Here is a 26,375-nt window from a genome sequence, read left to right as displayed (position 1 = left end):
TTAATTACTAATTTTTGCACCATATGACCAAATCCCCTGATTTGGGAAAACAAAAACAAACAAACAAACAAAACATGAGCAGCAACCTAAAGGTATAATGCTATGCCTTAAGTCTTAGATTATCAAACACCTAAAAAAGCTTTAATATTAACAGGCTTGGAAAAAAAATTAACTAACCAAAATAGCAAATGGAACACTTTATTTAGTAATGTTTGTGGGATTTAATTTCTTAAATGTAACTGTTTCAGAGAGAAATTTTAATTAATTTACAAAAAACAACCGAATATGACATTAAATGCATCACTCCCTGACTTGGTGTGCTGAGCTAGCAGGAGCAGCAGCGATAGTTAAGAATCTGTTTTCCCACGGACAGGAATGCATCATGTGACCAAATCAAATGGTTTAGAAAAAAGAGAAGTCGAGGCGCGGGCAGCAAGTGGCCCGCCTTCTCTTGTGACGCATGGCTCACGCTACGGTACGCCATTTGTGTCTAGCAGTAAAAAGCGCGGACGGTGGAAATAGTCGTATAAGAAGAGGTAAGTTTTGTTATGATTGGATTATATTGTGTAATCGTTGCTCGAGTTGCTTTTACTGAAACGATAGACCACTCTCTTGGGTGTTTTCAAGCACTGTTTAGGCGATATATATCACTATTTCAGAGGTCGACTTTAGCCTCCTTTTTGGGCCTCTGTGCTGCCGTCGTTTTCCATGCCGTGGAGCGTTCTAGACCCGCCTTTGTTCCGCTGTGATTGGACCACGCAGCTGATGTAGCAATTTAATTGGACGCACTCTGTGTATCTCAAAAGACAGTTGGGGAAACATGTCGCTTTTTAGCATGTTAGCAGTGGTAGTCGGCAGCAGTATCCACAACAACTTCAGCTGCTTTGCGACCTGGTGCAAGAGCAATTAACGCAATGAGGGGAGCTTTCACGCTGTATTTTACACTGCAGCCCTGGATATTTTGCGTTCCCTTTGCAATTCCCAACGTGTAGTATAAAACCTGTTCGGCTAACTTAATATCGAAGCTAGCATCGGATGCTTGACAGCGAAACCCTTGGAAGTTTACCAAGATAGAAGTTGACAGCGTTGTCATATTCGAAGTATTGTTGAGCGAAGGCGGAGCTAAAGCAGGAGTAGTAGACACTTCATTCGTTGTCAGTCTTTTAGTTCAGTATCAACCGACCCCGTAGCCTTCCGCCCAGATACTGTAACGTTACGCTCTCCGCTCTGGTAACTGCAGGCTGGCTTGACCGCAGTGCTCTGTAGAGGGAACGTGATACCGAGTTTCCAGTTATAAAATAGAAACAGAAGTGAAAGCGAATCAAACCTCCCTTCATTTTGGCGGACAGTCAGTGTTACGTTAGCAACCAGATAAGCACTTCACTGAAATACTTAATATGCTGTCATTTCTGTTAATCCTGTAGTATTATTATACCAAAATAAACAATAGATGGCAGTAGTGAGAAAAACCGCTGTCTCCAGTTAGTCCTGCATGAAATGAAATTCTCATTGGATGACCTTAACAGAACCCCTCCGAACCTCAAAGATCACCTTTTATTGGAAACCGCAATTAAATTTGCGAGTACAAGCAGGTTGAAGCTTTTTAGCAGAAACAAGCACTCATGACCCACTACATGCACAGAAATCCAGAGGAGATTACATACATTATTGATTTCACTCAAATCTTTACCAATAAGAAAAGATAAAATAGAAAGATTCACAAAATTCCAGCCGTATCCACAGACGTAAGATAAAAGATAAAAAGGAGGCACACAATAAATACTAATAAAGGGACATTATTCAAAGATTAAGAAGTAAAAAAGTCTGGTACAAGCAGAATGTGTAATAATTTAGGGTACATGGTGAACAGTGTGTAATGCAGAGTTCAGAACAGTAAGGAATGTTAAAGTTAACGTCTGCCCCACACCCCCATTAGTGGAGTTAATGAGCTGCATGGTGTGGGGGAGGAACGACCTCCTCAGTTTGTCGGTGGAAGCGGACAGTGACAGCAGCATGTCACTGAAGCTGCTCCTCTGCCTGGAGATGATGCACTGAATTGTCCATGATTGACAGGTGCTTGCTCAGGAGCTTGCTCAGCGCCCATCGCTCTACCACAAATGTCATTGTATATAAACGCTACATAAAAGAAGAATCTTTAACCATCATGACAATTTGCATAGGATCATGAGGAAGTGAAACAAACCAGTTGAGTTCACATAGTATGGCAAAAAAAAAAAAGGCTGCATATACTGAGAATACAAGCAAATAGTGTGTTGTGTTACACTGAGGAGTCTAGGCCACTATAAAATTACACTGCAACAACTGCAACCAAAAAACAGATGCTGTGTAAAGGATTTGAAATATGTTTATCCATCACTGAATGTCGGACTATATTTGATATACAGTTACTGATAATTGTGTAATGATAATTGCAGAGAACCTTAAAACTGCAATTACATACAATATGCATAGTCCATTAAATGAGTGTGACTTAAGTCTGCTTGTCTTTTTCTCATTTATTAAGCAGCAACGGCCAGCTCATGCCGGCAAATTTATACCCAACAATTTGTACATGCAAGCACTAGATGGCGACATTTACTTGTGTTAAGCCAGATTCTGTTGTTGGATTCTCAGATGCTTGTGGTTAGTCACAAAATTTGTGCCTAATGCACTTAACTTGTTTACAGAATTTTCTTTCATTCATTCAGTTGTGTTTCAGACAATTGAAAATGCCAAACATAAGTGTTGTGTTTTTGTTTATTTTCTTCTAGGAGCTTGATTCTGCATTGATGAAAGCAACCAAATTTACCGTTACATAATTATAACAGGATATGATATGGATAAAACCTTGATACCAGAAAAGACGGCTGTTGAGGACAAAGTGCCTGACAATGACATCAGTGGGAAGGTTCAGCCACATGATGTGGACACAGTGGAAACTAAAAGCAACTCATCCAGTAAGACTGCCAGGCCTGATGAAGGAGATCAGGAGCTCACTGAGAAACTACAGCCAGACTCTGTACCTGAAGATGAGGATAACCTCTGCACAGTTTGTGGATTCTCAGCCAAATATCCCAGATCACTGAAGACTCACTATGCAAGAAAGCATAGAAATAACTCAAAGAATACCAATAGAACTGCAAAGCCTGCTGAAAAAAGTGAAAATATCTCTGACACGAGTCCAGCTGAAATCCAACAGGAAGTAAACATGGAGACAGAAAGTGCAGAAGTTAAACAAAACCAGGAGACTGAGCTTGATGAGCTGAAATCAGCAGCCAGTGACAATGACATGAACACAAAGAGTTTGACTAAAAAGGAAACTGAACTAGGCAAACGGCAGGCGGGTGAGGAGGAGGCAGTCCAAACCCAAGAGAGAAGAGTGAGCAAGCGAACCCCAAAACCTAAGATGATACATTCCTGCAACTACTGTGGGCAAGAGTTCAGGGGCAAGTCCCCCCTAGATGTACATATCCAGAGATACCACACCAAAGACACCCCCTACACATGTGAGTATATGCTGTTCTCCAGCTCTGTCAAAGTTGAAATCCAGCCTTAGGCTGAGTTCATGCTGTTATAGATGTTTGATCGTTCAGTAATAGTTGAAGGAGAAAGATTTAATCAAAGTACGAATAGATTTTTACAAGTTCGAAGCATTACTTGTTAATCATATCTGATTTGTTATTTTTTGGAAATTATTGCATAATTTAATAAGATATTACTTAAAATGAAAATATGGACAAATGGAATGCTAATTTTTTTAGTTGTTGTTGTAATTGATGAATTGATGGTTGAAATGAGACCTGAAAAAGTATGTTTTTGTATGTTTTCCAGTTGACGCTGATGAGAACATGGATATAGAAGAGGAATCTAAAGATCCTGGCATCACCGTGAAAGCCACTCCAACACGAGCCACAGCCAAGCGTACGCTAAGCAGGTTCCAGCTGAAGTGTACACACTGTGAATTTAGGGTTAGCACTCCGGCACTTCTGGAGAGCCATGCTCGAGTCAAACACCTAGATCAGGAGTGGTACCGTTGCAAATTGTGTAACTTTTTCTCAGCCACATCTAAGTGGATGGAGACTCACCTGTCTTCTGATCGCCACATGCAGCAGGAGAAGGGGGAGAAAAGCACAGAACTTTCTTCCTTTGAAGTCTATGTTGAGAGCATAAACAGAGATTTTTCTAGAGAAGGTGCTATAATAGATGATATAACTGAGGTGGCAGGAGGAGAAGGGTTAGCTAATTTGATGGAAGGAGATCAGGAAGCTGAAGAGGCAGCAGAGGCTGCCAAAGCTGTGTCAGTTCAGGAGGAGGATTCGGAGCTTGAGCCTCCCAGAAAGAAAAGAGGAAGGCCGAAGCAAGGATCCACAACCACTTGCGGATACTGTGGTCTGGTTGTGTCTAATGCTACTAACCTCAGTGTCCATGTTCGGCGCAAACACAGCAAGGAGTATGGCTATAGCTGCACTCTGTGCAACTACAGCTGCGTGACCAAAGGAGACATGGATCGTCACTGTATCACGAAAAAGCATGTTCGACGTGCGCAAGAGTGTGCAAATAGGAACACGGTCAAAAATCATACAAGTACTTCACCACAGGAACCCACAACTACACAAGCACAGGAACCAAATGGAGTCTCACAGACGACTGACAAGGAGCAGGAAACTGACGTCACGACACCCAACGAACACAGTGGGGAAGAGCAAACTCAGACAGACACAAACCAGAAAAAAAGTAAATATGACTCCGTTAATTCTTGCAGCCATTGTGATTTTGTAGCTCAGTCACTCCCTTCCCTCCATCTTCACGTCAAGAGAAAGCACACCAAAGACTTTGAGTATGTCTGTCTAGCGTGTAGCTACTATGCTGTAACAAGCAGGGAAATGTCTCGCCATGCCAACACAGAAAAGCACAAACAGAAAAGCCAGAAATACCTGGAACCACTAGGGAATGAGGGGCAAGGAGCTTTGGCAGTCCCACTGAAGCTGAAGGAGGTCATTGAGTTTGTAGGGGAAAACTCTAACTCTGAATGTGAACCTCCCAGCCCCACAGAAGAGTCCAAATCTTGTTCTGATGGCAACCAAGCTATGGAAAGCCAGAATACTACTACACCCTCTGCCACAATGGAGTCTGTTGATGCTGTGGCTAGTGTGGCTGGCAGTGCAGATGAAAAGCAATCAGAGAGTGGCACTGAACCAGAGCCAGCTGACCAGACAACTGGACTTGCAGCACTGCCTGAGCCCCAGAAGACCCCAGTAGAACTTGAACCTGCACTGGATCAGTCTGCACAGACAGACAGCCAGGAGCAAGGGGCTAAACAAGCAGGCGACGAACACTCAAATGCAGATGTGGAAATTTTAAATGCAAAAAGTGACAGCTCTCATTCTGATACGCAAATGTCCAAGGCCCTTCCCTTTGATGATTGCATTGTATCCATGAAGGCCCTTGCTGAGCAGGAGCAAGCTCTGCAGGAAGGTATGGCTTTAGAAGGCGAGGCTGCTGTAATATGTCTGACTGGAGGATCACCAGTATCCTCTAGCTTCCTGTCCTGCAATTCAACATATGTCAAGAAGCTCAAACGACACACAGTGAAGGTGAGAGAGGAAGCCAAAGGAAGCAACTCTCGCATACGCTGCGAGGACTGCGGCTTTATGGCCGATGGCATCAGTGGGCTCAACGTTCACATCTCAATGAAGCATCCGTCAAAAGAGAAGCATTTCCACTGCTTGGTGTGTGGCAAGTCATTCTACACCGAGAGCAACCTGCATCAGCACCTGACCAGCGCTGCCCACCTCCGCAACGAGCAGAACAGCGTGGAAGAGCTGCCCGAAGGAGGCGCAAGCTTCAAGTGCGTGAAATGCACGGACCGCTTTGAATCAGAGCAGGATCTGTTTGTTCACATAAAGGAGAAACACGAGGAGCTTCTGAGGGAGGTTAACAAGTATGTGTTGGAAGACACGGAGCAGATCAACCGCGAGCGAGAAGAGAACCAGGGCAGTGTGTGTAAATACTGTGGGAAGGTGTGCAAGAGCAGCAACTCCATGGCCTTCCTGGCACACATTCGCACACACACCGGTATGTATCCTGCTTCGTGTTGCTCAATCGTTCCTCCTTTTCCTCGTACTCTCTGTGCCTCTGATACATAAAATATAATGCATACACATCAATCTAGTATGTATGACATGTAGAAGTAGAAGTAGGAATTAAAGGACAACTTACTTCAGCCCACTAGGAGTTTGCTGAAACACTACATGAAAACAAGGAAGATGTTTCTGATGCTTTCTATCTTCCCTTCCAGGAAATACCTGAATTAGTAACTTGGTGACTCATTTTAGATGCATTGGGATGCAAATGATTAAGTATTTGGACTAGATACAAGATCTGGATTGGACAAATGTAAAAAAAGCAGTTTCTTAAAAGCAGTTTTACAATGTTGCAGTTGTAAAATGAGTAAATATTGAACCTCTGGTGGCTGACACAGGTTCGATTTGTGGTTCTTATGGGACCTTTTGATGCCTTATGAGTACCTGAACACATCTCAACACAATCTTAAAAGGGAAAGCCATGATCTCTTTGTGTAGCTGCTCAGCTATTAAGCTTGTGTTTTTGGGACAACAGCATCTTCTTTCAGTTCAAGCTAATGTTGAGGCTTCTATCTGCTGCAACCAGGTAATAGCTGTTTCAGTTGAGGTGAAGGTAAAGACTGATTGAGCTTCAGACCAGCAGGAGAGACGCTAATGGACCCCAGATTGGGATTCCCTGAACAACGCTTGGTCAGAGACATGTGCGACTCATAATTGATGTGTCCATTACCAAGACTCAGTTGTAATTATAGTCAATAAGTCTCTGTAAATGTGTTAAAGCTTAGGCTAAAAGCATTGGAGGTCCAAAGAGAGGTGGGCTAATAATTTAAAATAATCAATGCAGACGTATTCAAAGCCTTTAATTTCCCTTGTGTCTGTACGTCCATGTTTGTGTATATGTGTGTGAGCACTCGTACGCCTGCAGAATGTGTGTATATGTCAGCCTTCATGGCTAGCTGATTATGCTCAATCCATTAAGATTTATCTTGTCATTTATAATGCAAAGCAGGGCTACGTTGGCCAGGGCTTCGACTGGGAAGTGTCCGGCAGGTTAAGAACATAGGGCGCTCCATTACTTTTCCCTGACCATGTGTATTAATTGCTTTTAAAATCAACTTAATGCAGGAACGAGATGTGAGGGCGCCATCAATAAATGCCCTTCTCTGCCTCCCATAGTTCAGTCCAAACTTTAATGGTACTTAAATTGAAGCCCATGCTTTGTGCTTACAATGTGTGTACATGATTTGATCAGACGTGTCTTTGTGTGTGTGAATGGGAGATGTACAGTGGGAGATGTAAGTACGTTTGTTTCCACTTTCAGATTTGTTGACAGAGAATGGTTTGTGCAGGTATCATAGCTTTGTCACGTAGCTTTATTTGTGTGTGGTAATTTAACTACCGTATGTCCTCATATGCCCTAATTGACTAAATGTAGTGTAAAGTAAATATTCCAATACAATGTCCTTATACGTTGTTACATCAGTTGTTTAAGAGGGATAACCAGTGTATTTGCTGAGGTAGAAGCATAATTTCACCTAAAGAAAACACTTCTTTGTCCTTGCATCTTGTATGCCAGTCAGCTGATGTGGCCAAAGTCAGGTTTCTTACTGCTAAAATCAGATTGTTTAAAGCTGTAAGAATCGAGGTTAAAATCCTGATGATTAATGTTGAGCCACCACTTTCTTCTTATTAACGATTGGTCTATATGTATTCATAATTCTACCCTGTGTCATAATTCTTGAGTTTTGAGGTCACTTACTTAGTGTTACTTAAGAAAATGAAAGCTGTGACACTGAGGTCCCAACAGATGGCTTCAAGTCAAGGGCACATTCTAAGGTTTAAAATGATGAATACTTTGTTTTTTAGGTTTACCTCTTTTTATTCAATTGAGTTATGTTCTTGTTTATGAGATTTTTCTCCACTTTCATTTGTGCTGTTCTTATTTGTGGAAAGAACCCATTTCTCTTCATTTTGACAACATATGCCAGTTGTTATCATTGCTAAGTTCCCTCATTACAGTGAATTATTCACCTTTTATATGGTGGTCATTTATTCTGGGAGTTTGTTTGTTGGGCTGTGGAGCTGCACGGTGGGGGTCTGCCAGTTTCAGGGCTGGGAGTGCGTCCAGATCCTTTTAATTAAGACCTAGTTTTTATTCACTTGATTAATCAGTGAAATCAAGAGTCGGTAGTGGGAGGCTGCACACAGATTTGTCAAGTTGTCCCTTAAAGGAACATGCTTGCATTTTGCCAATGAGGTTACAGCTGGAATTTGCATTTTGAGGTAAATTGGTCACTTTTTCACTGGAGTGAGCTGTCTGACCTCAGACTGAGCCTTGAAGTAATGGGCACACATGCCATGCATGCCCGTTTACATACAGGGTGTGATGTGTGTTTGCACAGATAACTGAAAAGTAAAACTAGAAGTGCTCCACTGACTTGCCTTATGTTCGGATATATTAAAATTTCATCATGTAGCCTATAATATGATCATGTGGACTTTTGATACATTTATTTATAAGACCTTTAAATCCTGAAAATTATTTAATGTTATTCCCCAGTGATGGGGGACATTAAAATCTTCATCTTCCCCCAGAGACACTGACGAAGGAGGACCTTGTATAAAATGTGGATGGAATTAGTGATTCACATATTTGATATTTATTTTATTTCATTTGTAGTCAAGTCCAAGTCCATTTTGCAACCAGATCCAAACACAGATGGAGTGGAACAAACAGAGTACATAGAAAATGTAAATACAATGCCAATATAAACCATTGCCATCACTCGCCATCAAACTCAGGGCATGGAATTTTGACGACAAGAAAATGTAGAACTACCAGATGGAGAAAAGTGTGGAAAGGTGAAAGCTGAGTCAAAATGAAAATAGAAAATGGACTTGGACAAGACTGAAGTATTTCCAGCTCTAATTTCATTTCTGTTTCTCCATGCCTGTGCCTCCTGCTGCAGCAGTCATCATGCAGGCAGCAGAGGGACTAGTGAACCATAAGAAGGCTTTGGAGGGCAACTTGTCTCTCAGGGGAACTATTGGGGAGCTGGCCAAACCATGTGAAGACAACAGTTCTTTCTGACTCGAAGGGTTAAAACCAGTGGCAACCACGGTGACCGCAACTACGAGCAGACATTATTTTCACCTCACTTGTCAATTTTGGCATACTATTGTACCTTTACACCAGCTGTACAAACACCATAGACCCCTAATGTCCCACTAGACATTGTTTTCAACAGACTCCGGATACAGTTTCGAGTTACTAACCACAGAGATGGCTGCCAGTGCCAAGATGATTATGCAGCATGGATGTTTATAATGATTGTGGACCTCCCTGCATACCTGTCCTGGGCATACATGGTGAAATGGAACGAGTTGCATGACAAACAAGATGTGATGAAAAATAATGTGTTGATGTCATGGGGTTGAGAATTTTTCATAGAAAGCGGGGTTCACATAAAGTAACAGGGCTCTCATGAAAGACAGCGGAAGTGAAGCTTGGAGCCCTTTATTATGTACTTATTTATTTTTTAATGGAGACTAAATGTCAGAATTTCTTGGGCTTATCTGCTTCAAGTTTAACATTTTTATTGTGTATTTTGTGAGTCCCCACCTGTTCTTATTTCCTCAACTTTGTGTTTGCAAGCAGGGAGAGATTATTTTCTGTCACTCTCCTCCCCTCTAGCATTCATTTACACTACAGTTTCAATATATTTATCAGGTGAAATTCCCCACATAGGATCACATTTAATGCTTTCTATGACACTGCATTAACTACATTCCATTTGCTGGCGTTTGCCAAATAAACATACATTTGGACTGGATATCCGCAACCCTTTGTGTGACAGATAATGACTTGCACAGTGATCATCTGAAAGAGAGAAACCTAAAAATGCTGATATTTATTTGAAATATATGATCATGCATTATTTTCTTCCTCCAAACCTGAAGATTCAAGCCAAAGCTATCACAGGAGTGTATGGCATGTGGAAGGCTTAAGACATCACCTTGTGTGTGTGTGCGTAGTGAAACATTGCATGAGGTTCTCCTCTTCTCTCAGGAAATGAATTAGTCATTCCCTGTCTCATCTGGGATGTGAGGGAGCCACATCGCCCCTATGTGGATGGCAATATTAATTTAACATGACACCGCATTGATGGTCAATTTCAGTTTCACGGAGGCTGTTTAAGTGGAGTGGTGGAGTATTAATGTGATAAGATGTGAGAACTGAGGGACGTTACATCTCTCTCCTCCCTGCCATGTCTCATACTCAGCCAGCCATCTGGACAAATCAGCTCCCCACACGCCTCCCTCTCACCTCAACTTTAGGTTGTGTGTGTTTGACTGTGTGTGAGTGTGAGTGAGAAGGAGAGGGAATGATTGTCTCTCCTTCTGTTTGTCCATGAGGTGATTATGTCTTGTGAATGTAATGTGTGTGTCTGTATGCACATGCACAGGTGTGAGGTGGGGTTCTGCATCTAGATGTAGGTATGTGTAGGTGTGGTGTGAGTGTGTGTGTGTCAGTCTTTTTGTTCTTTACGGCGGGTGTTGATGATTGTGTTGTGTGATTTATTGTGTGCGTGTGAAAGTGTCTGCACATTTAGGTGTGAAGTGTGTAGTTGCGTATAGGGATTGTATGTGTTTATTTGCCTTTATTTGTTCTTGTGTGTGTGTGTGTAGTATACTGTAGGGACATGTGAAATGAAGAGGTTGGCTTTGCTTTTGCACCCCCCCTCCCGTGTTTATGGGGCTTGTTAGCACAGGCTTGCCTTTCAATCTTCGTTACCGGCTTAAAATTCGATGTGTCGTACTTCCAGCTCACAGCAAGTGAACCGTGTATGAACGAATTAGTAATCTACACAAAGTGCTTAATCAAATCAGCAGCTGCCCCTGGAATAAATATTGTAGAACGTCTTGGGATATTCACAGTGAGAGGGTGAGGGTTTGCTCAGAGATGCGTATGTGGATATCATATCTTACCAGGCTCCCACTTAGTTTGCAGTGTTGCACTGTGTTATTTTGGCCTAAATCTAGCTCAGCCTGCGAAACACAATATGTTATTTTGCAGAATGCATGTGTTTATCTTTTGTGAACAAGTGTAGGCTTTAGCTTGTTATTTGTCTGGATTTAGAGTTTGGTAAACTACATGATCAGTTGATTTTTGTCAAACTTAAACTGCCATTTTCATGTGTTCACATCTGAAGGACCCAGTTCCCTCTTTCAGCTTGAGCCATTGTGTTTATGCGTCATGCAGATAGTGGCAGCATCAGCCCTCGCAGCTCTGCTCTTAAATGACTGATTGCAGGCAGAGGCTGTGCCACTCTCTCAAACGCCACCCAGCCCTCTGGACTTATTAATGACAATAATTAGGGAGAAACCTCCCCACGACGCCCGCCAGAGTGATTAGCGCTTTAATGATGGAATGGGAGGTAGTGAGCGCACACAGAATTGATTTACGTATTTGCCCTGACCTTTGGAATCCAATTTACGCATCCACAGGCAAAGGAAGAGTCGGTAAGAGATGAAGGAGAGTGACAAGGATAGATAGAGAGTGAAAGAAGCACTTGAAGTGTGACTGTAGTTTTTATGGGGACTGTTGTAAAGGCATCTGTTTTTATAATTCTGAAGTCATTTTGTGGCTGTGAAGAAGGTTGAAGTCCTAGCACAGAACTAATAACAGTCTTGCGTGCCTGGCATTGAAAAATGATCTGTATTGTAAAATCAGATTTCTGCTCAGTGGTTATTCAGTCGTGTTTTATTAAAATTGCCATGTCTTTCTTTCAAACATAATATTGCTGTTGGATATGAACTGTCTGTACTTTGTTTTGCAGGATCCAAGCCCTTCATGTGTAAGATTTGCAACTTTGCAACTGCTCAGCTGGGAGACGCCAGGAACCATGTGAAGAGACACCTTGGCATGAGGGAGTACAAATGCGACATCTGTGGGTGAGTTACATATATAATTTTTTGAAAAGACTGAAAACACTGTATTTAAAAGGATTCTAAAGTGGAGAGGAGTGAAATTGACATTGGCGAGGAGTTTGGAGACAGGGTGGTCAGATCATTAGACTGGCTGAACGTTCAAACTGAAAGTCTGGTACTTTAATCATGAGTGTACCCCTAGTATTTAGCATGTATATATGTAAAACTGATACTGGCACCAGCTATAAAGTTAGAAACAGCCATGTGAAAATTTATTCAGGCTGATTAGGAAAGTTTGGGACAATTAAATTAAAAAATTAAAATTTAGATGATAACATGACCTGCAGCATCTGTAAAGGTCGCATATTTATTTGGAAACTTTGGTATAATGAAATAGTACAATGTGTAGTGGTATTATTTGGTGCAGTTTTCAGAACAGAGTAGACACTGTGAACCAAGTACCAGCGGGAGTCAGCAAATGGTTGTGTTCCTCCTTTTAGGTGTAGGTGTTTATGTTGGTGTCTAATTAGTGACCTGCTCTCATTATCTCTTGTACAGCCCATTTTAAATTGCAGTTGCTCAAGCTAATTCATAATTTAATCCCGTTTAACCTTGCCAACCACAATAACAGAAGTGCTGCTAAACTGATATAGATTGCTTTTTAAAATTGTGAGATTTCTGAGATTGTGAGATCTTCCAAGGTCAAAGAAGTACTTAGATCTTGTACTTAAGCAAAAGTAGCAATACCACAGTGTAAAAGTATTGTTATTAGTTAAAATCATGGATTTTTTACTTAAGTCAAAGTACATTAGTATTAATAGCAAAACATACTTAAACTACCAGAATAAAAGTACTCATTAATCAGAATGGCATGTTTCAGATTGATGCATATTATGTTACTGAATTATAATTATTGATGCGTTAATGTGTTTAATCACTTTAATTATGAAACTGGTAAAGGTGTTCTAACTACTCCATATAGTTCATCTGCTGGCTGGCTTATGAATTTAACCTCGGGAATCAATACATTTTATCTTAATCTATATTATCAGATAATCAGTTACTTGCTGATTTTCTATTATTAAACTAACTCTGCAAAGAAAGCAGTAGCTAAAGTTGTCAAACTAATGTAGGGGAGTAAAAAGTAGAATATTTGCTTTTGAGCTGTAGCTGAGTAGGAGGATAAAGTAGTAGAAAATGGAAGTACTCAAGTAAAGTACAAGTGCATCAGATTTGTACTTAAGTACAGTACAAATGTACTCAGTTACATTCCACCACTGTCAAGTGAAGATCAAAACCTTCCACATACTGACGAAATGAGCAGCTAGTCCAAAGATCAAAAAGCCATTAGTACGCCATTAGAGAATCTTGGTGTCCTTCGCTGAGTTTGAATTCTACTTCAAAAGAGTGAGAACACATTGATGTATGTGGTTTTTACCACATACAATAAAGTCATACTTGAAAGGCACATTTAATATTCTGATTGAAACTCTAAATGCATAGGCTATTATTTATTTAGACGAGAAAACGATCAGTTTCAAGCCATTTCATATTGATAAAAGCTGGCCTCAGTCCAAAAACATTCCCTAAATTTTGGTGATAATTCATTAATGAGTAAATGTATGACATGAAATGCATGAAAAACTAACCTTTAGGGCTCCCAGGCCTTTCTTAAAAAACACAAATGCTCCTAGTCAGCTTTCCTCAGGAATCCAAAGTAAAAGAAATATTTTGCCTTCTTTTTCATTTCAGCTGTACAAATAATCCTAATTGGAAGTGTACATAGGTAAGCACAGGTCTATAAATACGCAGAAGTGCAAGAGTACAGTTATTAACCCACTATCTTGTACCCCCTACATGTAGACCATATGTTGTGTTCAGCTTGTTTCATTCCCGTGGTAGGCCTCCTCACTGCCTTGCCATGTTCAAATGGACGTGTTAAGCTGTTTAACATGCAGTCGGGGAATAGAGTAAATTGTGGGATTTCCAGCTTTGTGCCATCGAGCTTCTGCGACTACACACTTGCAAAGATGAAGACATATGCGGAGTTATTAGTTTGTCCCTCTGCGTAATTCTGTGTAAAGCGTTCCATTTAGTTCAGTAGCAGGCCGATTTTGTTCCTATGCAGCCGCGCAGAGCGAATGTGTTTATTTGCTCCTGCTGATGTTCGCAAACATATTACAGCAGGAGCAAACAAGCTTTGGTTTAAACACTGCTTCTCCTTTAATGAGAGGAAGGGCTCATGTTTCACAAGCCCTCCAGCTGAAAACCCTCTTCTCCCAAGTGCTGTGAAATGTGTTGGGCTTTTGACCAAGCGTCTAGCTTTACATACACGCACATACATCCAGAGCGGTACTCCAATATGCCTTTAAATGGGACTACTAAATACAGCCCCTGCTTTCACAAATCATGCGGATGGAGGAGCTGTGTGCTGCCAGGGCCAGCCACTGGTGACAAATCGTCCCTGTGTGTGCTTTCAGTACTGACTGATCACCGGGCCGTCCCTCCTCTTGACTAAAGAGCAGCAAACACAAAGAAACCCCCAGAAACACCCTCATTAAGGCCACAGCCATACATACACATAACCCGCTCCTGTTCTTAAACTTTTCTCATCTGATGACGTTAACCCGAATCTACAGCATGTTACTAATGGATGTTTCAGGTATAATGTGGAAGGTGAGATTATGGGCCGTTTAAGTTATGCACTCTCCTCTCGCAGAGGACGCTGATGACATGGTAACATTTTGCGAAACAGAAAAAATAGTAATAAAAAAAAATTTGTGTTTAATCAGCATTAGTCATTTCAGTTTTCACTGGAATATGTTTGGGTTTTTAGGTTGAAATTTGTGTTCCATTAATTTGTTTCACACTTACAGACTCTTGGGTCTCCACGGGGCATAGACTTATAGCATTACCTGAGCTTATTGTTTGTGTGTTTCTTCTTTCTTGGCCTGCCCTTAAAACAAATAAATAAACCCCCCCCACCAGCATCGATTGCCGTGTTTTCCTTGTTAATATTTTCAGACGTGAAGATTACCTCGGCTCTGACACTGTGAGCGAATGGACATGCTGCACCTCGGCTGTCCACCTCACTTTAGCTTCAGCTCGTTGCCGCTGGTCTCTCCTCAGGAGTCGGGGGGTTGGGTGGGAACTTGTTGATAGTTAAAGATCATATTGTTGTGGCATTTAATTAACAAATGCAAATGCAAGGCCAGGACAGATAGGAACCCTTGACATTGCCGCCAATCAAACCTGAGTGGGCTGGTCAGTGCCTCGCTCATCATCGCTAACACTTTATAGGCTTTCTGTCTCTGCCTCACCGTTTCTCCCACTTCCTCTGGGCGTCTGTTTGTCCACTCTGCTACCGATCTATTTGCCCGTATGTGTTTTTATTTGAAACGGACTGATCTGTCTTAATTTGCCTATGAACAACTCTTAAGATGCAAAAGCAGCAGAAAAACACAAATTGGCTGTTAGCATGCAAGATAAGATTTCTCATATTTAATTGGTTAAAAAAATCCTCCAGCGGGTGAGACGATTCTTGCGCTTCCTCCCGGCGTGTTTTTTCCACAGTGGGGATGGCCACTTAATGAACCTCCTCCTCCTCTCCTCCATCATGTACCAGAAAGGCCCGGGATTCAGCATTTCCACCTCCTGCTCTCTCCTCCCCCCAAAGATGTAATGGACATCCAGTGCTGTTGTAGGTGTTAAATTATGCATAAACAGTGTAAATGCTTTGAGGCATTGGTTTAATATCTCAGCCTGGGCCTTAGAAGTATTAACACTATCATGGACACGGATTGTCCTCTAGTGGACCGCCGTTTTATGATTATAGGTCATAAACTGACCATTTCCTAGTGTCACTTCAGGAATTTGAACAAAACTTAAAAATCGTTGCTTCCTCACGACACAAAAGTTTGCGACATGCTGAAGTTTGTCTTCTCTGTGGAGGAGGCTGCATTGTGTTTTTTTCTCCCTCCCTCCCTTGCCTCAGTTTTCTTGACTTAGTGTTGGAGAGAGTATATATAGTCATGATTTCATGTTGGGTGTTGTGTGTGTGATTTGACTGTTAACAGGATGGGGCTGGTTCATGTCAGGGTTTTTATGTCCCCCCTGTCTTGTGAGATTGTCTGGTCTGTTCCCAGAATAGCCCATCAGTTCCGCCCTGCGTGGCTCATCCGCTGTAATGTGCCTTAATGCCTGGGCCTGTATGAGTAGTGTGAGGCCTGGCAGTGACAGTGGAGGAGCATCTTAGCTTGCTGCTTATCCAGAGAAAGCCGTCACTTAACTCAGCCCCTCTATTGTCTATCCACACCCCTCTCCTTCTCCCCTGACGTGATTCTCTATAATCCTCAAACAGATTCTGGTTAGAACTCCCTGAGAACTATTTTTATGTTTTTTTTTCCTCCCATTTAAACATTAATGGTTGTTGCAGATGAAGAGAGGGATCCCTGTGAGGATGATTATAATGTCACTCCACTGATCTCCCGCCGCCCCGAAATAATTGTACATCATCGCTTCATAACGTGTCAGAGGGACACGTTGGTGGCGTGCAATTAAAACCGCAGAATATAATACACCAAATTACTGCCTGTCAGGCGTACGAACAACACACTCGGTATTTGAGTTACACTTAATCATCACGTACATTAGCGATTTCGCTAAGATCCCTCCACCCCACCCCAACCCCTCTGCTCACACAGCAAGGGCGTGAAACACGCTGCTCCTTAAAGGCTGAGGGATTGTGTGTTTGATTCAACAGCTCTAGGGTAGCTACGTATTTATGTAAGAGTTAGACCTTTTGAAAGCTCATAATGTCCTAAATGATTTGCCGTGTGTGACAGAGAGCGTGCACCATGTGTTGGCAGGAACAGAAAGCCGGAATTCTGAATTCATTAACACACAACAGATGTAAACACTGAATATTTTCCTCAGACGGTTCAGACCCAATAAGCCTTTTGTGTTAGCATTTTTCATTAGTACTTTCATCAACCTTCAGATGCCTGTAAATATGCAGTTGCAGGCATGTAAAGTGATAAAATATAAAAATGAAGTATGACTACCTCAAGGAAAGCTGGCCCCTACATGAATACATTGTTTTTTTTTAATTTATTTATTTTTTATGATTATTATTGATTTTTTATTAATTTTATTTTTTTTTCTGTGAGTCGTAAAAGTTGGCAAACTGATCCTGACCCTGAGGTTGTGCCCTCCAGGGCATCCCTGATGTTCTGCTCAGATGAAATAACAACCCTATATTTATATGTCTAGTGTATGTAGTCCTTATTTCAATGCTCTTCTTTTTTTCTTTTTTTTTTAAACTTGTTTTGATGCGTCTAATTTATCAGTGCCCTCAGACACAGGCCCTGGTATTTATCGTCATCTGGAAGATGTATTCATGTTTACTGCTTCGGACACCTAGCAGTTTGTGTCTGGGAACATGGTCCTTGTCAGTCAGTGTAGTCCCCTTCACCAAAATAAACACATTTTGCTGTGATGCATTTAACTAAATTTAGTGTGCCATTATCGGAAATGAAATAAGTAACGCTAAAGGTCATTTGGAAAATAATGCAGAAAGGCTGGTCTGGAAAGGTTAAGTATGGGACGGAGATGTTCTGATGATAACGAGGGCTGCGTATGGCTTGGAGAGCTCGGCATCCTGGTTTGACTCGGCACTCTGCGATCCCTCTTTATGACCGAGACAGCTTTACAGCCCGTTACCCCCCATAACACGATAAAGCGCAGCATAATGGATTGGATGTGTTTAGTAGCCTTGGGCTGATGTTTGTAAAATTAATGTTTTTTGCAATAGAAACACACTCGTGCACAGGCACACAAGCACACACAGAAAAAGGCAGGAGAGGCAAAAGAGAGGAGAGAGAGAAATCAATTCTAGACAACATCGATGTATCAGTATAAATCCACCAGTGAACAGTTTTACACTTTTTATACTTGTTTTGGAGCTACATTGTCAAACTTTATTTTCTCACTCACGTGACGTGTCCTTGCAGATATCTCTCTGCCGAAGAGATGACAACAAACATATGGCTTCATTAGTTGAGTTTGGATTATAGACCCAATACTCAGCAGAAAGACGATGAATGCTATTAAATTTGTGTTTCAAATTACACAGCACAATTACTTGAGGGAGGTGATGTCTGTTTGCTCAGTCAGTCTCGTGTTGGTGAAGGGATGCTTTTGAAGAGTTTGAATGGGACCCCGCTCGGCATCGCTGAGCGCGAGAGACAAAAGAGAGAAATATCTGTCAGCAGATCAGTCCTATTAGGTTTTAATAACAATCTCATATTCTTTAGTGGGCCCAGAACAGGGGTTTGGGGGCTTCATAATTAGAGCATTTCACTTTAATCAAAGAAAAACAAAAACATTATGTTCAGACGCTAAACGGCAAGATCAGTAGTTAAACTAGGGAGCCAACGCAGCACATAGGCTCCTGATATTAAGTTATGCTACTCTTGAGGACTGACCAAGTTAAGAGGCTATTGTCTTCACTATGTATGATCTCAGTAGCTTCTTTTCCAAAACATTAAACTTCTTGTGGTCTCAGCTTTTCTCAGCTTTTCATCACTTTTTGGTACAACTTGCAGGACAAAAATGAAGCGGTGGTCAATAGTATAGAGTAGTAACAATTTCTGCCTTACAAAATCCTATCTTGATAGCATTTGAACACTTTGAATATACCCTCTAAAGATTAAAATCAGCTAACAAACGTGAATTAACTGCATTCGTTAGAGAAGCGAAAAAAAGTAAAGTTTGCACCCCCCACCCCGAACCATGTCCCCACAAAAGAACTACAAACTTTGAATTGTTGAAAAAATGTTGCTGAACAATCCATTCTATGGAGCTAATCATGTCATAGGTATATTGTAGGAGAAAAAAAACAATAAAGAGGGGAAAGTTAATGAGTGATTAACAACAGCAATTAAAAGATGAAGAGGAAGGCAGATGAAAAAAGGGGTGTAATTAAAATATCAGTCCTCTCATTGTCAGAAGTGCGAGTGTCATCCATTGTGCACTTATTAAAAAGCCGCGTGGAGGGGAAGGAGTGAACGGCGCTTAATTCCAGCCGCCCAAAGTGTCTGGTAATCTGCCCATGGACGGAGCTGGAAAAGGCTGTAACTCATGTTAAAGCGTTGGGGCTGTGTCATTGCAGGTTCACAGTCATGTATTTCCGTGTTGACACCCATCGGGACAGGGGATATTTGGCAGTCAGGAGTAATTTAACTTAATTAATGGGATGCATATTTGATGGAGGAATAAAATATCCCGGCTCAGCAAAGTGGAAAAGGGGAAAGATTTAGTGGGAGTTAAAGGTGGAGGGGAGAGTAATTTGTGCGTTCAGTTACCGGCTGCTTGAGAGACAGAGAAGGAGAGAGAGCAGAGGAGAGAAAGAGGAAAGAAAGAGGGGTTGATAAAGATGGCAGCTGGGAGAGAGGAGGGAGGAAAGGGGAGGATGAGAGATGGATGGTTGACACAAAGCTGAGCTGATGTGTAGAGGGGAATGGGCTGTCCCTCCATTGAGAGGGCCATCAGACTGACAGCGCTTGATTTAATTGATATCCAGACTGAGTCCTTTTCCAGCGCAAACAGACACATTACACTGGTTTGCAAACTTGTAGCAAGAGCTGCCGGCTGCCAAAGACCTTCTTAATATTCATGAGGGAGCTTTTAAGGGTGTTCGGCAACAGTCTTTTCCCTCCACCACCACCATCACCCACCCACTTTCCAACACATCTTTCCAGCCAACACACACACACTTTTACCTTCCACACACTCACAGCAGACACGCTGGTTCTCCCAGACAAACCCATGGCCTGACGAAGAGCTGTCACGCCGCTCTTAATCTCCCCTGGCACTTTTTAATTGACTTCCTGTAGGTATAGATTATTTTCATGGTGAGTCTGCCACCGAGATGTTTGATACCGTCCTGGAGACTGGCATCTGGGATGCTTGTAGCTCACCGGAGATGACGCTGCTATCTCGCTCTCTGTCTCAGTCTCTGTCTCCCTCTGCTCTTCCCTCTCTCTCCCACTCTCTGTGTGATGGCCAGACTTATTGGGGGAACAGGGGAGAGGTAAAATGCAATCAGTCATTGCCATCATCATAATTGAGCTGATGTACCTGCTGGGAGTGCTGGGGAAATGTTGGCTTGGGTGGAAGGGAGACTCTTTGTGTCTGACTGAAGCTGTTAGTGGCATTAGACCGATACACAGGGCAGGTATTGGCCTCCGGTTAAAAACTGGATATCAGCCAGTGTTTGCTGTTCAACTGAAACGATGGGTATGTTGTAGTTTCTTTCTATTTATTGTAGAATTAATCAGCACTATGCTTCTTGTCAGAGGTAAACTCTTAAGTCTAATTAAACAATATGACTGGATTCCAAACAATTATGCATGGATTGTGGTCATGATTAGTAGTTAGTATCAGGTTAGGTCAAGTTCATTTGTGTAACCCGGTGTTACTTATGGTGTCTCAATGAGCATCAGCAGTCCCTAACCCAGCAAGAGGACAGGAGCCACAGGTGTGGAAAAGATAATTACGGAAGTGGTCTGGGTACAAAACAAAGCAAGCTAGAAATTCAAACTGGACCGTAAAACCAACAGTAAGATCATAATATGCTCCACACCGGGGTCCATTGTCCCAGTGTGGTGTCTCCATAACTGTAATGAAAATCTCAGAGAAACACTGAGTCTTTGTAAGTTTGCAGATATTTTGGCCTTGAAAATGGTGACATTTCAAGTTATGAAATACTGGCACAAACTATCTGCTGTCAGTGGCTCGAGTCCAGAAAACATACCGCTCTCACTTTGTGTGTCGCATGTGGTCTGGCCCACACATGCTCATACCAGGCTCACAAGCGGACAGGGCCCCCTCCCACACACTAGCATCTATTTACACGCCTTTTCTATTATGATAAAAGCCTTTAGATACCACATCAAGGTTTAAAAAGACAGGGTATCTTTAATGTCATGTTTTTGGGGTTGGTGGCCCACAGGAACCCATAGCAGGGGTTAATTTTATTGTTATTATCAACCCTTGTTGATTAGTCATAGACAGAATGTAAAGTTTTCTGTTTTTTACCATCAAGCAAACAGAATGTAAGGGCAAATCTAATCTCATATGATTCGTTAGAAATCTAAAATGGCTTCACTCCTGTTTTGTAATGTCACATTGTGTTTATGCCGATTGTTTCAGCGGGATTGTTAAATTTGGCGCTCATTCTCTGTCGTCCATCATTTTGTGGCGTCCTTCAGGCTTAATATCACAAGATCCAGATTATTCTCAGATTTATGAAGTGATATTGACCGTTGTCTATGCGAAACAGATAATAAGCCGTGATGAATGGGTGACATTAGTGATGAAATTACATCAACCTTAACAGGCCATTGTATTAACACACCTAGCCAATCCCCACTCCTCCCCGCTGCCCGTTTAATTGATTAATTGCTGACATGGATGGATGAGGGGTTGTGGGTCCTGAATCGGTGGCTGATTGCTAGTCAACCATAAACAGGAGCAGCCACAGTGGACCCTCAAAGGCAATATTCATGCTCCCCAACCTTATGGTGATTCCTTATCCAGCTCTGACAAGAGGAAAAATATTCGGCCATAAAAATGCTGGTATCACCGGGCTGACATATAAAGCCCTCCGTCACTCCCTCCTTCTCTCTCTCTCTCTCTCTTTTTTCTTTCTCTCTTCTTTCTATCTGTTTGCCTGTGTTGCAGCTCCTTCAGCTCTCAGTCGCTCAGCACACCCGTCGGACTCTGAAATCACCCCATCCTCCTCTGCGTGTGTAGCTACAGTCCCTCAGGTAGCCCCAGCTTTAAATATGGGGGAATAATGGCGGAGTGAGTGATGCTGCCTGTGTCCTTGACTGGGATCCTCTGTGTGCTATATCCACATCTCACTGTCTCAGAGCCCCATGGGACGCATAAAACACCCCCGTAGAAAAACTCCCAAGGCTTGTTGGTGGCATGCGTTGGATGGATGCTGGGATGCAGAAAGGCAATGAGGTCTTTGTGTGCGTTTATGCAAGTTCGGAGAGAGCTAGATAATGTTTACACTGCTGTGTGTTTAATGAGAGGGGCACAGTGTCCACTTTAATGTGTTTGCATTTCAGATGCGGTGCAACAAAGTTATTAAAATGTTATACGGCTTATCATGTCTCTTTTATGTCTTACTGTTTGTTTGCCTGCATTGCCATAGCCTCGGTAGCTGATCTTGAGTTTAGTGGTGTAAGAGGTTACGATCGTTCTTGGTGGCTGCCACTAAGATCAGTGCAGTTGCCACCCGATTGTAACGAAGCTGCTGCAGGGGCAGATGGGGGAGGGGGGCGGAGGGGCATTTTTTTGAGGAGGATAAAGTGTAAGAATGTGGGAAAATGAGTAGGGGGAGCTGCTTGCCTTCTAATCTGGCATCCGTAAGTGTCAGGCTCACAGGAAAGAGGAGTGGACGGGTAACCGGAAAAGTAGAAGACCCCATTGCCAGCCGCACTGTCTTTGCTCTTCCATGTTAACGCTGATGCCACTGAGCCCCTCCAGACCGAGGCGCAGGTCTGAACCCCTGCAGCCGGCCGTGAAAACGCTGACACATCGATTAACCCACAGAGAAGAAATGTTGAGCGTGATGAGGAGGAGCGCTCCATGTGAAGAGGAAGCATTTATTCATTTATTCTGTTTATTCAGCAAAACAAACAGAGGTCAGGATTATGCTGCAACACCGATAGCTCTGTGTCTATTACAGTTAAATTTCAAATTAGGGGGTTCACTCTGCCCACTTTTATGGTCACTTCAAAGCCTGCTTGCTGCTTTCCAAGCCCCCCAGCAAAATCTGATTACTTTTACAGGCTGCATAAGCTTTAAGTAGAATGAAAAACTAATTTGTTTCTTTGAGTCCAGTTTGGAGCCAGAGAAACACTTGCTGGTGTTCTTCACTTGTGATCTTTTTATTGGACATTAGATGGCGCCATTCAACTTGCTAGAAACCAACAGTCACACACTTGATTTGCAGTTTGAGACTGCCTGGTGTGTGGTACATGTGGATCTCGTGCATGAATGAAATGCAATTAAGATTCTATTCATTCTGTTTAAAAGGTTTGTTCAAATCTTTGACACTTTTAACATTTATCTCAATTGATATTTGTCATTTTTGAATAAAATACGACTCCAGCGTGTGTCGGATATAATTGTACAGGTTAGTGGCAATGTCAGAACTGGTTAAAGACAAATAATGAAGTGAAATTTCGTTGCTCATTTATTTCAGATTACAAGCAAACTACAATTAATTAAATGTGTAGATTCCTACGAATTAGCTTACTTAAATGCATTTGAGTGTCCCGTGCTTATTTTCAAAAGTAGAAAATCTGTGAAAAGAATATTTCAGCTCATATCTTCACTGAGACAGTAGACTTCCACAGTGAGTGTTAGTGTAGTTGTAAACGAGCAGAGTTGGAGGCTGGGCTTGTGGCAGGGCAGACGTAGTGTTCAGGGGGGGTGTCCCTGACGGTGCTGCTTTAACTAGGACAAGCCTCTCCATACCGGTGGACCTCAGGGGCCGATCAGCAGGTCTCAGGAGAGGCTCCCCGCACCGCCGTCTAACCAAGCCTGTCACGAGGGGGCTGATTCTGGGCTGGCTGGCTGGGTGTGGGGCTGCTGTGATGGTGGGTGGCTGGGTGGGGGGCTGACATGCCGAGAGGGCAATTACAGCAAGGACAAAGACTACACAGTGATAAGTCCCCACAGCACCCTAATGAAGAGAGCAGGTTAGCCTGTTAAGAGGACTGGGGAAATGAGCATGGTCTCAGTACGTGTTTGTTTGCGCGCGAGTGTGTTTGTGTGTGTTTAACCTACCCGAGGAGGATACATTTTCTGAGGTCATGTTGCTACCATGCTCGCTAACCTCACTGACTGATGCCTTCCCATGCTGGTGTTTTTCCCCCTCACAGAGCAAAAGCAAACAACGAGATGAAACTGGAAAACCAGTGCATCTTTAGGGAATTGTGTTCCTGTGGCTGTGTATAGTGAAGAAGAAAGTCCCACTGCAAGCTATTAATGAAATGAAACCTTAAAAATATCATGCCTTCGGTGGGTAATTGTTGCACATTAGAGGATCTACAATTTGTTTTTATCACACCACTTAATGATTTTTTTAATAATATCCCACTTAAAAATTCAGTGCATTATATCCTGTATTTTCTACGTGGAATAAATTGATGAGTCTGGAGGTCAGCAGTTGTTGGAAATACATTTTGGTAGTGAAAAGAAGTTAAAAAATAGCTTCAAACACAAAATCAAAACAGAAGAAAGGAATTATTTCCAGAGAAGGAGTAACTGCTTTCCCCTTTCGGTCACTTCTGCATTTCCAGCCTGGATGTGATTATAGCCAGATCATGTTATCCGGCAACAAATCCCAGATGTAACAACAACTCTCTTCTTCTTTTCGTCTTCTTCTCTTGCTTTTATTCTAACCTTTTTTTTTGGGGTGGTGAAGAGAGATGGTGTGTCCCTGATACTGCTGTGTTGGCACACCCGTCTGGGATCTGATAAGAGAGCCTCTGGAGCGGTGCTTATTCAAATCAGTGCATGTTCACAGTGAATAGGAGCAGGTAAAGGCAGTGAGATACAATGTGATAACCTTTGTGGAGAGGGAGAGAGAATAGTTTTACACTCTGTTTCACAGCTCCGCTACACTAGATGAGGGATTTTCAGCAGAGCTTAATTGATTTGCATTATCCTGATTTAACTACAAAACAAAAACCTTTGTTTCACCAGTGCAGCTGAGAATGGATGTTAGAGGAGTTTATACAGTTAAGTGATGCATTATAATGATTTTAGTCTTTTTTTTTTAAATTTGCTTTGTGAATTGATCAGCTTCTCACCGCTTCTGACCGTGTTGACTGCAGTTTTGCCGCTAATTATAAGTGTGTGTTAGTGAACTGGTCTCTGTATGCAGTGTGTGTGCACATATGAATGCGCAGTTCCATATTGATATTAAAAACATATTCAAATGTCACACAACAAATTTAGTTTTTAACATTTACCCACTTCTGTAACCTCTTTTCGATAAAGATAAAAAGCAGATACATGCTCAGGAGTGTTACTAGTAGCAGGAGTGCTACTTTTAAGCATGTTTGGTCTGTGAGCGCGCAAGTGTATGTCATATGTCACAACCATAAACATTAAATTAAATATAACTTAATAACATTGATCCTCAGTCATCAGTTTTGGAGTCACTGTGCAGAAATCAGAAGCGAGGCTTAAAGCTTATTTGTGGAGGGGAAGGTGGTGTGCCAGGAGTCTCAGGGGGTCGGGGTGGGGTGGGGGTGGCGGTGGGGATGGGGGTGGGGGTGAGGGGGGTCGTAACATATGTTACATGCACTCAGTGCAAGACTCAGCAGTGATAGTGAAACATTGGGGTGAAATGCATCCTCCAAGGGCCCCCGTGTTAATGTGTTTGGCTTGCACTGAACTCAGCCTCTTTACATGCGTGCATTTAAAACTACGGAGCCGTAAAACCATCGGCCACACTGAGTGTATTTTGATGAAACAAATTATCAAGGAAATTGAAAAATTATTACAGTGACAACAGCAATTACTGTGGGTAATATTTATGACGCTGCTGTAATACACAAATAATATTGTTTCATTAATTTACCACTTTAGTTTTTAAGTACAATTTAGGAAATTATTATTTATATTTACCACATTAATTTTAACTGATGTAATGGGCCATTCAAATTAATAAGAGTCAGTATGTTGGATTTTCATTTTTTTGTGAAAAATCTGTTGAATAATGTGCTGAAGACTTGTGCTTCTAAACACTTTTTGGTGCAGCTCTTGCTGTCAGAGATGATGAGGTGATGTGTGGGTACAAAAAATCTGCAAAAGAAAGAAACAGTCTATTGCTCATACATTTAGTATTTACATTTAATTATTTTAAATCATTATAACATTTCAATTTAAGTGCTTTTTTGATTCTGTAAATGTTGATATCACAGAATTCTGACATGCAGATATATGACATGATGATACAATTAGTTCCAGTGTAGTAGGCTATTGTGCAGCTCATTACGGCCAGGGGTCTAACATGCAGGCTCTCCTGCTAAATTAATCTCTATTTTCATATTGACTCACAGCCTACCAAGTGAACAAGATAATGAAACACCACCTTTTCCCCTTTGCAACCAAACACCGCTAATCTAATATATTAGTCACCCATGCTCATGTACGGGTGAGCAATTATTCTAAAAAGTTTCCACGCTGTGCCGAGGTGACAAAGGGAATATGGGCCAGGAGGACCGCAGACACATCTGACGGCTGCTCCGTGATGCTGATAGGCCAAAC

At 42.0% G+C, this 26,375-nt stretch overlaps 1 protein-coding gene across 1 annotated transcript in view; it reads left to right on the top strand.

Moving 5' to 3' along the window:
- The first annotated feature begins 413 nt into the window (after positions 1 to 413).
- The window catches only part of znf407 (zinc finger protein 407), a 139,578-nt gene continuing 113,616 nt past the window's right edge, over positions 414 to 26,375 (top strand). The window contains exons 1-4 of the mRNA XM_046398383.1: positions 414 to 536; positions 2,772 to 3,506; positions 3,832 to 6,075; positions 11,924 to 12,038. Of these exons, the coding sequence (XP_046254339.1) occupies positions 2,837 to 3,506; positions 3,832 to 6,075; positions 11,924 to 12,038 (3,029 nt within the window). The 5' untranslated portion in view covers positions 414 to 536; positions 2,772 to 2,836. The remainder of the gene's footprint in view (positions 537 to 2,771; positions 3,507 to 3,831; positions 6,076 to 11,923; positions 12,039 to 26,375) is intronic.

The sequence above is a fragment of the Scatophagus argus genome, chromosome 9 (genome assembly GCF_020382885.2).
Source record: "Scatophagus argus isolate fScaArg1 chromosome 9, fScaArg1.pri, whole genome shotgun sequence".
NCBI lineage: Eukaryota > Metazoa > Chordata > Actinopteri > Scatophagidae > Scatophagus > Scatophagus argus.
The sequence above is the reverse complement of the archived record's forward strand: the minus strand, read 5'-3'. Positions and strand labels throughout refer to the sequence as shown.